This window comes from Myiozetetes cayanensis, unplaced genomic scaffold (assembly GCF_022539395.1).
Source record: "Myiozetetes cayanensis isolate MyiCay16 unplaced genomic scaffold, myiCay2020 scf18, whole genome shotgun sequence".
Classification (NCBI taxonomy): Eukaryota; Metazoa; Chordata; class Aves; order Passeriformes; family Tyrannidae; genus Myiozetetes; species Myiozetetes cayanensis.
In genome coordinates this window covers 4,944,055-4,955,401 of record NW_026087389.1, presented here as the reverse complement: position 1 = coordinate 4,955,401, position 11,347 = coordinate 4,944,055, and the positions used below count along the sequence as shown (strand labels likewise).

General features: G+C 45.3%; 1 protein-coding gene across 1 annotated transcript; it reads left to right on the top strand.

Moving 5' to 3' along the window:
• Positions 1-283: 283 nt before the first annotated feature.
• ARL6IP5 (ADP ribosylation factor like GTPase 6 interacting protein 5) lies at positions 284-10,329 on the top strand. The gene is made up of 3 exons (XM_050312926.1): positions 284-525; positions 8,052-8,269; positions 8,595-10,329. The coding sequence occupies exons 1-3, from the start codon at positions 350-352 to the stop codon at positions 8,765-8,767; spliced, it is 567 nt and encodes a 188-aa protein (XP_050168883.1). The 5' UTR covers positions 284-349; the 3' UTR covers positions 8,768-10,329.
• The last annotated feature ends 1,018 nt before the right edge of the window (positions 10,330-11,347 follow it).

Here is an 11,347-nt window from a genome sequence, read left to right as displayed (position 1 = left end):
CAGATGATGCGGAGCGGGTTCGGCACGTGAATATTAAACGCGCATCACCATTTGCTGAGGGAACAATGAGTTTGCAGCGGTTATTGACAGCAGCCCGTGTCAGCTGCCATCCCTGGGCGTGGGGCGGGCGGTGACACAGACCGTCGCTTGTGCTGCTGCTGCTGCTGCCGCTGCTCGTTCGCTCGCGGTCTCGGCAGCGAGGAGCGGGGCCAGGGCCGGTGCCAGTGCGCGCATCGGTGTCGGTGTGTCCCTCGGTGCCGGTGTCTGTCCGTCTGTCGGTGCGGCGGTCGCGGAGCCGCCCCCGGGCGGTGCCCGGCTCTCCCGAGCCTGCGCGGCGGCGGCGGCGGCCATGGAGGTGCAGGTGGCCCCGCTGCGGGCCTGGGACGATTTCTTCCCCGGCTCGGACCGCTTCGCCCTGCCCGACCTCAAGGACATCTCGAAATGGAACAACCGCGTGGTCAGCAACCTGCTCTACTACCAGACCAACTACCTGATGGTGGCCGCCGCGCTCGTCTCCATCGTGGGGTCAGTGCGCGGCCTCGCAGCGCGGCCGGGCGGGGGGCGGCGGGATGGAGGGGCCCCGATCCCGGGCCGGGAGCGCTGAGACCCGGCCCGGTGCCACGGGAAGGGGTCTGGCCCGGCCCCGGGCGGGATGTCGGGCTGCAGGGCTGGTGGAGCTGCTTTTCCCCCTCTTCCCTTTCCCCCTATTCTCTTTTTCCTCAATTCTCCTTTCCCTCCCCCTCCGCCTTTCCCCTTCTCTCCATTCCCCTTTCTCTTCTCCACTCTTCTTTCCTCCCACTTGCCGCTTTCCCTCCTATTCCTTCCCCCTATTTCCCCTTTTCCCCCTCTTGTCTTCCCTTAAACCTCTGGTGTCGCTTAGAAATGCAGGAGGTTACAGCCTCCCTTGTGGAGAGGGGGCTTGAGAGGAGTCAGGTTTATGACTTTTTTATTACTTTATTGGTGCAGTCTCACTGATGTTATTGTTACCTCCCTGTTTCACGGGCTGCTCCTCAAGCCCTTTGCCCGAGGGAGGGGCAGCAGACACCCAGCCTGGCAGGAGGCAGCAATGATTTTTATGTGCTGGCTGTCGCTCGTAGAAAACGGAGCCTCATCCTGCACAGCGACCTGTGCTTCCTCCTGAAGCTGTCAGTGGAGCTGTGCATGCTCAGACATGCTCTGCTGTGAATTTTAAAAAAATACATGGATAAATTCTGCTCTCTTCAAGACAGGACCATTTGCCGGTACGATGCTGTGTCAGGCTCAGCTTTCCTGAAGAGAATTAGGAAATAACCTTATAATGATCTCCTGAATCAAAGCCTGTGTGACTCTTGAGGTATTGCTTCGGCATCGTTGCTCAGAAAGCTCTTAAGCAAGACGTGCAGCAGAAGCTGATGATTAAGCTTTTAATATGGAAACTGGAATACTCCACTCTTCTCAACAAACAGTGCGCAAATGCTTAAATTGGAGGATTGCCCAGCCACTAGGCCAGAGTGGTTTTGGCTGAAGTACATCTTATCTTTTGTGTTGCAGAGTCTTAAAATTATTCCTCTAAATCTTTTTTTTTTTTTTTTTTTTGGTGTAAGCATTCTGCATCCTTTTAGGGCTTCTGAAGCTGTTGACCCAGCATCTTAAGTTGGTGAAGATTCTGTGGCTCCCAGGGAGCTTTGGCCTGGGCTCTGTGGAAGGATAGGCTCAGAATCCTGCTTTTTCTCCTGGATGCATATGATGGTTAAGGGTTTGGCATAGTGGCATAGGCTTTCTGCTTTTATGCTGAAGTGAGCTTTACAGACTACTAGGCTGGTAAAATGACACTTCCATGGCCTTGCTTTTCTTATACCACCTCGCTCCAAACTTCAGTGTTCCTTTACCCCTATTTAGCAGCATGATACTGTAGCCACCTCTCAATGAATAGGTGAATCACAATGTCCCTGGAAGGCAGAGGGATAAGCTCTTATGGCCAAGAAGGTTGCAAAAATAATTTTGATATTTCTTGTCAGAAAACAAGGATGGCAGAAGCTTTTACTCGCTCTCCTAAATTCCTCCTTTCGAATTCTGATTGGTTTTTTTTTCAGGTCAAAGGAAATTCATCTCCCACTTGTTTCCCACTAATGTGCTGAGGTGGGAGGTGGAAAAGGAAGAGAGATACAGGAGATGGAAACTAATATCAGAACTGCAATTCCAATACCTTAATATTAAGTGATAACCTTTTAAGTTGAAACCTTACAGATAAACAATACCTGGAATGGAATCTTGATCTCAAATATTTTTTATACCATGTCTTAGAGCCTTTGGTGTATGATGAACCTAACACGGAAGTAAAATCAAATGGGAGAAGAACTCTAAAGGAAATGGGATAATACCTCAATAAAGTATCCGTTTCTTGTAATAAAAATATTTTTCACTTGGCCAGACTGTGGCTTTGGGAGAAAGGTAAAGAAAGTTCTCCTGATAAATTTAAATAGATGACTGAGTTGTTGCATCTACTTCTGTACTGGGCAGGAACCTCTGAGTGATAAATGATGAATCATGGCTTTTTAGGAACTCCAGGGCTGTATATGGGCCTAAGGGCAGGATTATTGAAACCACTAATGTAGTGGTCTTCCCGTGATCAAAAGTAAACGTAGCCCATGACCAACTCTACCTATTCTTAAACCATCTAACTATATAGACAGATTTGTAATGTAGAGATAATATTTTCAGCTATTGCAAAACTTGACAACTGTGGTTGTGGTGGCTGACTCAGAAATTGTAGCCTGAAGCTTTCTTGATACTGGAGGTGCAGTGCTCATTGCCACAGCTTCAGTTTACTGCCTCTCCTACAGCAAAGGTGACCTCTCCAGCCTTTTACCCAATCTCCTCAAGGTGTGGAATAACCTTACCATGAACGTCGTGGAATTGCAATGATCTCTATTGCATCATGTCCCTGCCTTTCTCCTTCCATCTGTCTGTCTTCTCCCAAAGCTACTGTTACATGTAAATGAAGTTCTGGGCTTTGCAGCAATGTAGCTTTTACTTTCAGCCTGCAGGACTGGGTAGAAAATAATAAATCAGTGAACAAAAAAACTCCTGAATTAGTGCCACTCCACAAATACAGGCCTTGTCTCTTCCATGCTCCCTCCCTGCAAATTCCTTTAAGAATGACTCTGGACTTGTGTGCTTTTTCTTCCCCCCCCCCCCACAACTCAGTTGCAGTAGATCACTGATAAAAACAAGATCTTTACAAACTTGTGCCCTTTCACCCAGTTATAGAGGAACTGGACTCCCCATTCTTACCTCGAGCCAGGGCCCTGTCATTGTGAGTCCTGTTGGGATTTTTATTAAAATTGGTACCTTCAGTGCCTCCCACAACAGCTTGTAACTCCCATCAAACAGTCAATTTGGTTAATAAGTGGAATTTGTCTGTTCTTCCACCTACTTCAACAAGGCCTCTCTGTCATGTAATTCAAACTTAACTGCTTAAATTAATGTAATTTCATCTAGGCTTTTGTTGCCATGTACTTGCTAAAAATTAGCTCCTGAATCTGACAGTTTTAAAAAGCATGCTGGATTTCAGAGTGCTGCATCTATGTGAAGATCAGAGTGCTCCTTCTCTTCTGGAATAATCTTCTCCTTGCAGCCTGAGGTTTGATGTCTCTTTCCTTTGCCACTTTTTAAAAACATCTACTGTCCATCTGCACAACCCCAGCAATCGATGACTGCCTTTTTTTCTTCTTTTTTTACCTTCCCCAGCCTGAGGTGCCTGTAGTGATTCCCTTTGCTGAAACAAAAACTCCAGAGCAGCACAGTCTTTAGTTTCTCTCATGCCTGATGAAAGATTAAGAATGAGTGAGCAAAACACATCATTTTAAAACATACATTGCATAATAATATTAGTATATAACTTCATAAAGGTCTGGCAGTTCTGCAAGAAGGAATCAGTCTCCTGTTCTCAAAACAATGCAAGTAAACAAAAGAAGGTACAGAAGCATTGCTAAATCCATGGATGCTGAGGGCTATCACCTGGAATAACATGCTATTTATAGTTTTATGGGCTACATCTCATTACAGCTGTATAATCTCAGTGAAGCTCAAAGTATGGGGAGAGAGGAGGCAGAAACTTCGTCTTCCAAGTTGTTTAAATTAATACAAACGAGGGAGGAAACATTTCAGAGCTCTGACCTTCCCACTGCTTGGGCCGTGGTAGAGCAAAAGGCCTTCTAAAAGGAAATTTTCATGCTTGTTTGGTGCAACAGCCTAACTGAGCTGCTGTAAGTAAAAAAATGTGGTCCACGATGACTACCAGTCTCCTACTCAGGGCCTTGGTTCAGACTTGCCTGGTCACAAGCAAAAGAAACAGATGTGACAGCAACTGCTGAATAATCACCCCAATACAGTCATCTAAAATGTAGCTGATTTGAGGATGGAGCTTTTGCTTTTTATGTGGCCTGTCCTATTTCTGGGCTTGTGCTGCTGGAGGCTTTTTTCCTCCACCAGGGATGTGTCTTGCCAAGCTCTCTTTCCCTGCACTACAGCTCTGTGTCCCCCCATCTCCTGCTGTAAGGCTGCACAAGTGTGCAGGTATGAAACTGCCTGACAGGGAGAGGTGATGTATTAACTCACTGAAAGCAGAGATTTTGGGGCTTTCCTGAACCTGTGTGAGAATTCTAACTTGTGATGCATGTAGGGCAGAGCCTAGAAATATGAATCTAGTTTAAAAAAAGAAAGTATTTCATCTTCATCTGTTTCTGCTGGCCCCGGGGTAGCTGCCAGTACTTCTTCCCACACAACTGCACCTCCAGCATCTTGTCTCTCCTGAGGCTCCTTCCACGAATACAAAGTGTATTGGCACAGCATAATACCTGTGTCTCTGCAGCCAGGCAGGATGTTAATTTCATTTCATTTATTTTCCCTGTCTCTTTACTTTGCACTGAGGCAGGTGCTGAAGGAAGCCTGGTCCTTGCAGGGCAACAATGGCAAGTCCCATTGTGACACTTGGAACTGAATCAGGGTGATGACTTTTCCTTGTCAGTTTGTCCCGGCCCTGCTGGAGGTCACAGAGAACAAAGGAGGAGATAGATCATCCACACAAGATGCTCTGGGCCATTAGCACACCCAAATGCCATTAGTCCTGCTGTTCTAGCTTCTTTCAGGGTCATAGAAGTTGGTGGTTTTCATGTCCAACCCTAAAAGAGTTTTTCCTCCCCTAAGTCATCTGAGCAGTGTAAACTCAAGCCACCACACCCCTGCCATGCTGATAGTTATGTGCATTACATTTTTAGGTATTTGAGAGGTCTCATAAATCCCTGCTAAAGGGAATTATATTTAGAAAGTATCTTGTAACATACTTAATGGCTGGTCACTTACCTTGTCTCTGCAGCACTGAAAGGCTTCCAGCCTCCTTGCCCGAGCACAAATTTGTCATATTGTGTTCTGACCTCTGTATAAATAAAGCCAATACCAATGTTGGGGGTTCAGCTGTAAGGTGACTTCTAGGGCTGTTACACAGCTTGCTTTTTCCCCAGGCCCTGGTGTTCTAAAATAACGTGTCCATGTTTTTTCCTTTCTGGTCTTTAGCTATTGTGTTACTGAGAGCAGCCTGCCAACAGATCTGAGTGAAAAGATAATGGAGGTCTGCCTTCCTGAAAAATGCTATTGCTGGAGAAGAATTTTCTATATATGAATTTCTAGGGTAATCTTAGTGCTGTAAATTATGCTGTGGGCGAGTCAAGCAATAAAGGGGAGCTTGGCATATGACACCCTATCCAGCACTGCAGTCACCAGCAGTGAAGTCTGTGGACACATGGCTGATAATTTGAATACCAGTTTTTAGTGGCAACTGCAGTCCCCCATCTGTGTTCATGTGGCTCTGAATGCCTTCACTTGATACTTCTGTTCACTGTTCCCTTGTACGTGGTGGAATGCAGCCCACTTCAGAAAACATGTAATTCAAATCACTTTCCTCAGGAAAGTGGGATCTTCTGAATGCATTGTGCCTCCCCCCCACTCTCCTTTATATCCCTTACAGCCAGTCAGTTATACAGAACCTGTGTAATACCAGAAAAAAATCGTAGAGCAAGTAATTATTCGGTCTCTTCCTTATAAATATGGAGGGATAGCTCTTCACCACAAGTTTCTGAAGTTGTAATACGAGTAGAGGGAAGAGCAGGGAAGATAAGGCTTTGAGAGCATTTACCAGGCATGTGGAAAATGTAGTGGAGCTCTGCCTAGCTCTTTGTTGCTTCTAGGATTATCTTGTCTGAGGATTTTTTGGCAACAAAAAATTGTTTACTGTGAGTTGCCTGAGTAATTTTGGCCATTTCTGCTCCAAGGTAGCTGTGATGTGGAGGTGACTTCTACTTTAGGAATCTCATATGTCCAGTAGTATGTATATAAGCCAGGCACCAGGGTGGTCCAGTCATGAGTCACCCTCCTTCTCCTGCTGCAAAGGAGCACAGATGAAACCGATTTCCTTCCAGAGCAATGCTGTTCACTTTTTCCAGCCTGGAAACTTTAGATTGACAGTTCAAAGCTAAATATAAACTGGCTGGCTACAGGGAGTGACTCAGAAGCAACAACCAAGTCTGCCCTATCACCACTTCCAAAAAGTCCCGTTGGCTTTTCAGCATGAGGAGCAGAAGCAGGTGGGGAACTAGTCTGAATTTTAATCTTTTTCTGTCCAGTTGTCCTGTCTCCTTTTGGCACAGCTGACTTAAAGAATCAAGAGCGAGTCCTTGCGCTGAAATAATTCTTGGGGATTCTTCCTTCTCTGGGGAAGTGTTCCCTGGCACTGCAGGTGGAGTGTTGACATACCGGCACATTTCTTGTGCCTGTGCCGGATATGAAGCACAGACCACAAACCATAGCATCCTCCTCAGCAGTGGGGAGGAGTGGTGAATCACTGTGCCTGTTTGCTTTGGAACAGCAAGAAGTGCTTCAAAGTCTGCAAGGGGAAATCTTGAGTATGTGTGGCTCTGTCAGGTTGGTGTTGTGCTGCTGCCATAGCTGTAATAGCTCAGAGCCCTCAGCTGCTGTGTAACCAGAGCAGTGCATGTGCAGGCCAGCAAATCAGAGTGCACATGAAATCACATAACTTTTTACTCTATGAGTGAAATATCATAGAGCCTTGACTTTGTGTGAGTACAGAAACAAGCTCAGTAGAGTCATTGCTGAAAGCTTGACTCTGAACAAGCTCTAAATACTCAGGGAAGTGGTTTGAGCAGGTGATGTTCTCATGCTGGTCCAAAAAGGGAGTGGCTGTTTATAGTCCAAAGTTGATCCACTCCGTGGCTTGGTTTGCTTGGAAACTCTGATAACAATAATAGAACACAAACCTCAGCAGTGACCCTCTTGCCAGGCCTGGCTTTTCTTCCTGTAAAACCTTTATCCCATACTCCAGTTCCTTCTGACTCTCAGGCATGCTTGCTTGGGACTGGGCTTCCGTCTGTTGTGCTGATGGTGGTGAGCTCCTTCTGCAAGTTCATACAATTCTTATGTTTGGTTGTAAACCAGTAAGAAGGTTTATTCAGAAATGAGAAAGAGTGAAGTAACTTCCCCTTTAGTTAGTGTTCTCCTTCCTTTCCCATTTTGCAAACCTAGACAAGATACTATGGCAAGCTAGTTCATCTGAAGGCCTAGGCTGATCCTGGTTTTGCCATGTGGAGGGAAAAATATCAGTCCCTTGGGCACCTGTTGCCTCCATCTGCTCTCTGGATATGCCAACTCTGAGTGCGATACCACGAGTTGATTGCAGAGGTAGGAGGGGTCCTGGTGGGAAGTGCTTCTGTTATGAGGTGCTGCAGAAACTCATTATCCTGAGCTAAACTCGAGAAGAGGACATAAAGATTATCTAAATTCAGTGCTTAAAGGGTTGCTTGTTCGAGTTGCACTTGTTGCTTTATTTAGCTTCTTGCTAAAGACCTTGGTAAAGGTCTTGACAGCAGCAACTGCCTTCTCAATGACTTCCCTCCCTGGTAATGCCACTGCTGAGCGAGCTGTTCCTTTATGGACACGAGTCATGAAGGCTCTGAAGCTGAACACTTTTTTTTGTTGTTGTTGTTCCCTCTTCTCTCCAGATTTCTGAGTCCCCTGAACATGGTCATTGGTGGTACCGTGGTGGTGCTGGTGTTCCTGGGGTTTGTGTGGATGTCTCACAACAAGGATATTCTCCGCAAGCTGAAGAAGCAGTATCCAACCACGTTTGTAGTGGCCATCATGCTGTCTAGCTACTTCTTGATCTCCTACCTGGGAGATGTCATGGTGTTCATGTTTGGGATCACGCTTCCTCTCCTCTGTAAGTAATTTTTCTCTTCTCTGTGGGGCTGGCACTGCGTGACTTGAGCTTTCTCAAATAAGTCAGCAGATTCTAAATTGGCTGTTGGCCTTTGCTATCTCTGTTTAAATGATCCCAAAGCAGAATTGTGGGGGAGTGGACACAAAACAGCACAAGCCATCTCCAATGTCATTATTAAATGGGTACCTGTGGTTACTTAAACAGTCTTTGATACGTCATCATCTTCCAGTGATGTCATGGTGCTGGAATGTCTTCAGATGAGTGCTGCAAGAATTTATGCATTCCCTGAGCATTAGCAATTCATGAGTGTGTTTCTGTCCTGCAGTGATGTTTGTCCACGCTTCTCTGAGGCTCCGGAACATTCAGAACAAGCTGCAGAACAAGATGGAGGGAATAGGCTTGAAGAAGACCCCAATGGGCATCATCCTGGATGCTCTAGAACAGCAGGAGGATAGTATCAACAAAATTGCTGACTACATATCTAAAGTGAAGGAGTAAGCAGCTGCAACATGGCATTTTCACCTGTTGCAGGAGTGTAGTTGCTATTTACTATTGTTCAAGCTTGCTTTCAGTTTGTGTACAAAACAGGAAATGCATGTGGTACAGGTTAATAGTTGCAGGATACAGGTATTCCAAGGTCTTCAGGGCTCCTCTAAAAACATAAGAGCAGCGACTTTTTTCTATTGTATAGCAAAATGTTCTGGTGTTTACACAAATACATACTAACTTAATCATGTTTGCTTGTCTCTTCTTCTGGGGGTAGAGGAGGAAGAGATGGAAACCTACGGAATGCAGTCTCTCAAACTGTCTTGTAACAAATTTGTCTATTAAAGTAACACCCCTTTCATCTCAGTTCTGAAAGATTGCAGTTTAGCCAGGTTATGCTGGGTAGCACCTTCAGCCTGCTGATGATCAAGGTGAGCTGGAACATATCAAATGTAGGCATTTCTTGCATCCTCCAAATCCCTCCCTTGAATGGTAATTACAGAGACCACGTTGCCAGCTTAACTGGCAAGGGGTAAAACTGTGCAGTACTTGTAACGAGTCTGGGTTCTGTCCTCACCTCACACTCCTCCTTCAGCAGCCATGGAACAGTCTAAATAGATGTAAGCATGAAGAGTACACGTGGCACTGTGCCTGCCACTTCCAGTAAAATGTACCTTTGCTCTCTCCAAAATCCTGATCCATAGAAACTTCCCTGTGTGCCAGCTAAACTATGGCCAAGCACAGGAGAAGAAGAAATGTGCAGATAGGTTGGATAAGCTGGGTTTCTACCCCATTGATGTTTTTAAATACTGTTACTTTAGGACTTACCTTGTTCTGCTTTAGACTTTATAGGCTGTTTGTAGATGGAGGTTATGTGTGTTTTTGAGCGTGGGTCATCTTTTTCTTTCTTCTTAACCAGAATGCAAAGATGTAAGTCAAACATGCATCCTTTGACTCTGTACTTCTGGCACTCATCAAAGGAATAAACTGGATTTCAGGTTTACAAGTAAAAGCAATAAATGTCAAGATACAGTTTTTGAACACCCATTCCAAATTCATGAAGATATTTGCCTGTGGAAACTCCTGGAGCTGAGAGCAGTGTGGGGGATTCTTTTACATACATGTATTTTAACTTAACTGCCAGCTCTGATGGAATCATCTTGATAACAGGAGCTTGCCAACAATGTGGGGGGAAGTTGTCCAGGTGATACTCCATTTCAAATAATCTTGCATTTCTCTTTTCTAATCAAGTAATTAATTTAATAAAAAAAGGAAGGATCCTTGAAGTTGAAGCTTTTATGTAACTTGCCATGCTGTTTTCATAGTGAACTGCGTAGAGATCTGAACATGTCATTCCATTTAAGTGTTGCAGTGATCAGTATTTATCAAAAATGTCTGTATATTCCAGCTGAAGAGTCAATGGCCTGTTCCTCACTTGTAGCGCATGGTCTTTGTTTTTTGAAAGCTGTTTCCACACTTAAAGAACATAGTAGCCTATGACTTCATCATTACTGTAGAATTTTAAAAACTGCACAGTTATGACGAAAAATAAATTCTAAGGATTTGAAACTGAAGCTTGTGGCTGTTTCTGTGTTTGGTGGAGCTCCAGGAGGGGTGGTGGGAGGTCTGCTGTCACCCTGCAGCTCGTACCACAAGCCCATAGGGGATTAAGCTGCTTCTGGCTTTGACTGCTCCGTGTCTGTATTAGCTTTGCTGGGACACAAGGGACCTCTGAACTGAAATTTTACAGCCTTGGCTCTTGCATCCTTAAAAAGGCTGCTCTACAGAGGTGGAATACTTAAGGTATTTGTTCATGCTGTTCCAGTCTCTTATATAACTCTACTTAACTGGGATTTCACTTTGCTTTTAATTACCTGAGAGGGATTTCTGTACCTAGGAGTACTGTGCCTTGAGCAGTACTAGGAAGCCAGCTCTGCTGCAGTCAGACTGATGGTGTGATCTCTGTATCTGGCTGCCTGGCTCCTCCTGGGATCACTGGAGAGGCTGCTCAGTGGGAGAACATGGATCAGAGCAGGGCTCCACAGGTCCTGCTCTGTGCACCCTGGTAAGACGTGTTTGGCAGCTTCTGGGTGTAGCAGTAATTTGTGCCTGACAGCTCGAGCTGGAGACTGTAAAGCACTATATTATATTTTCCTTTGTGCTTCCCTGTCCCAACTGCTGAAGTCTGAGCTGCATTAGCCCGGCCCTGAAGCCAGTCTGGAGAGCAGCTACTCCAAGAGCTTCCTCTCCAAGAGCTCTTTGCATTTGCTACTGTGCTCCATGCAAGGGCTTGGTCAGAAGTACCAAGCTCCTTCCCATTCCTACTCTTACTCATTACAAAAAGTGGGAGCTGCAATGAAAATTCAATTTTTTTACATCTCTGCCATGCAGAAATGGCTCTTCCTTTCCCTTTAGGTGATACTTAAAAGTATCTTGCTCTGTCTTAGGCAATAAATCAAGAGGGTTTGCCAAGTCTGGGGCATTGCAGTGGCAAACAGAAGCTGAGCTTAGAAGGAGCTTTACAAGTTTGAAAGACAGAGCTTGGAAAGAGACCAGGTGATAGACACAGAAAGGACAAATGAAAATTTTAAC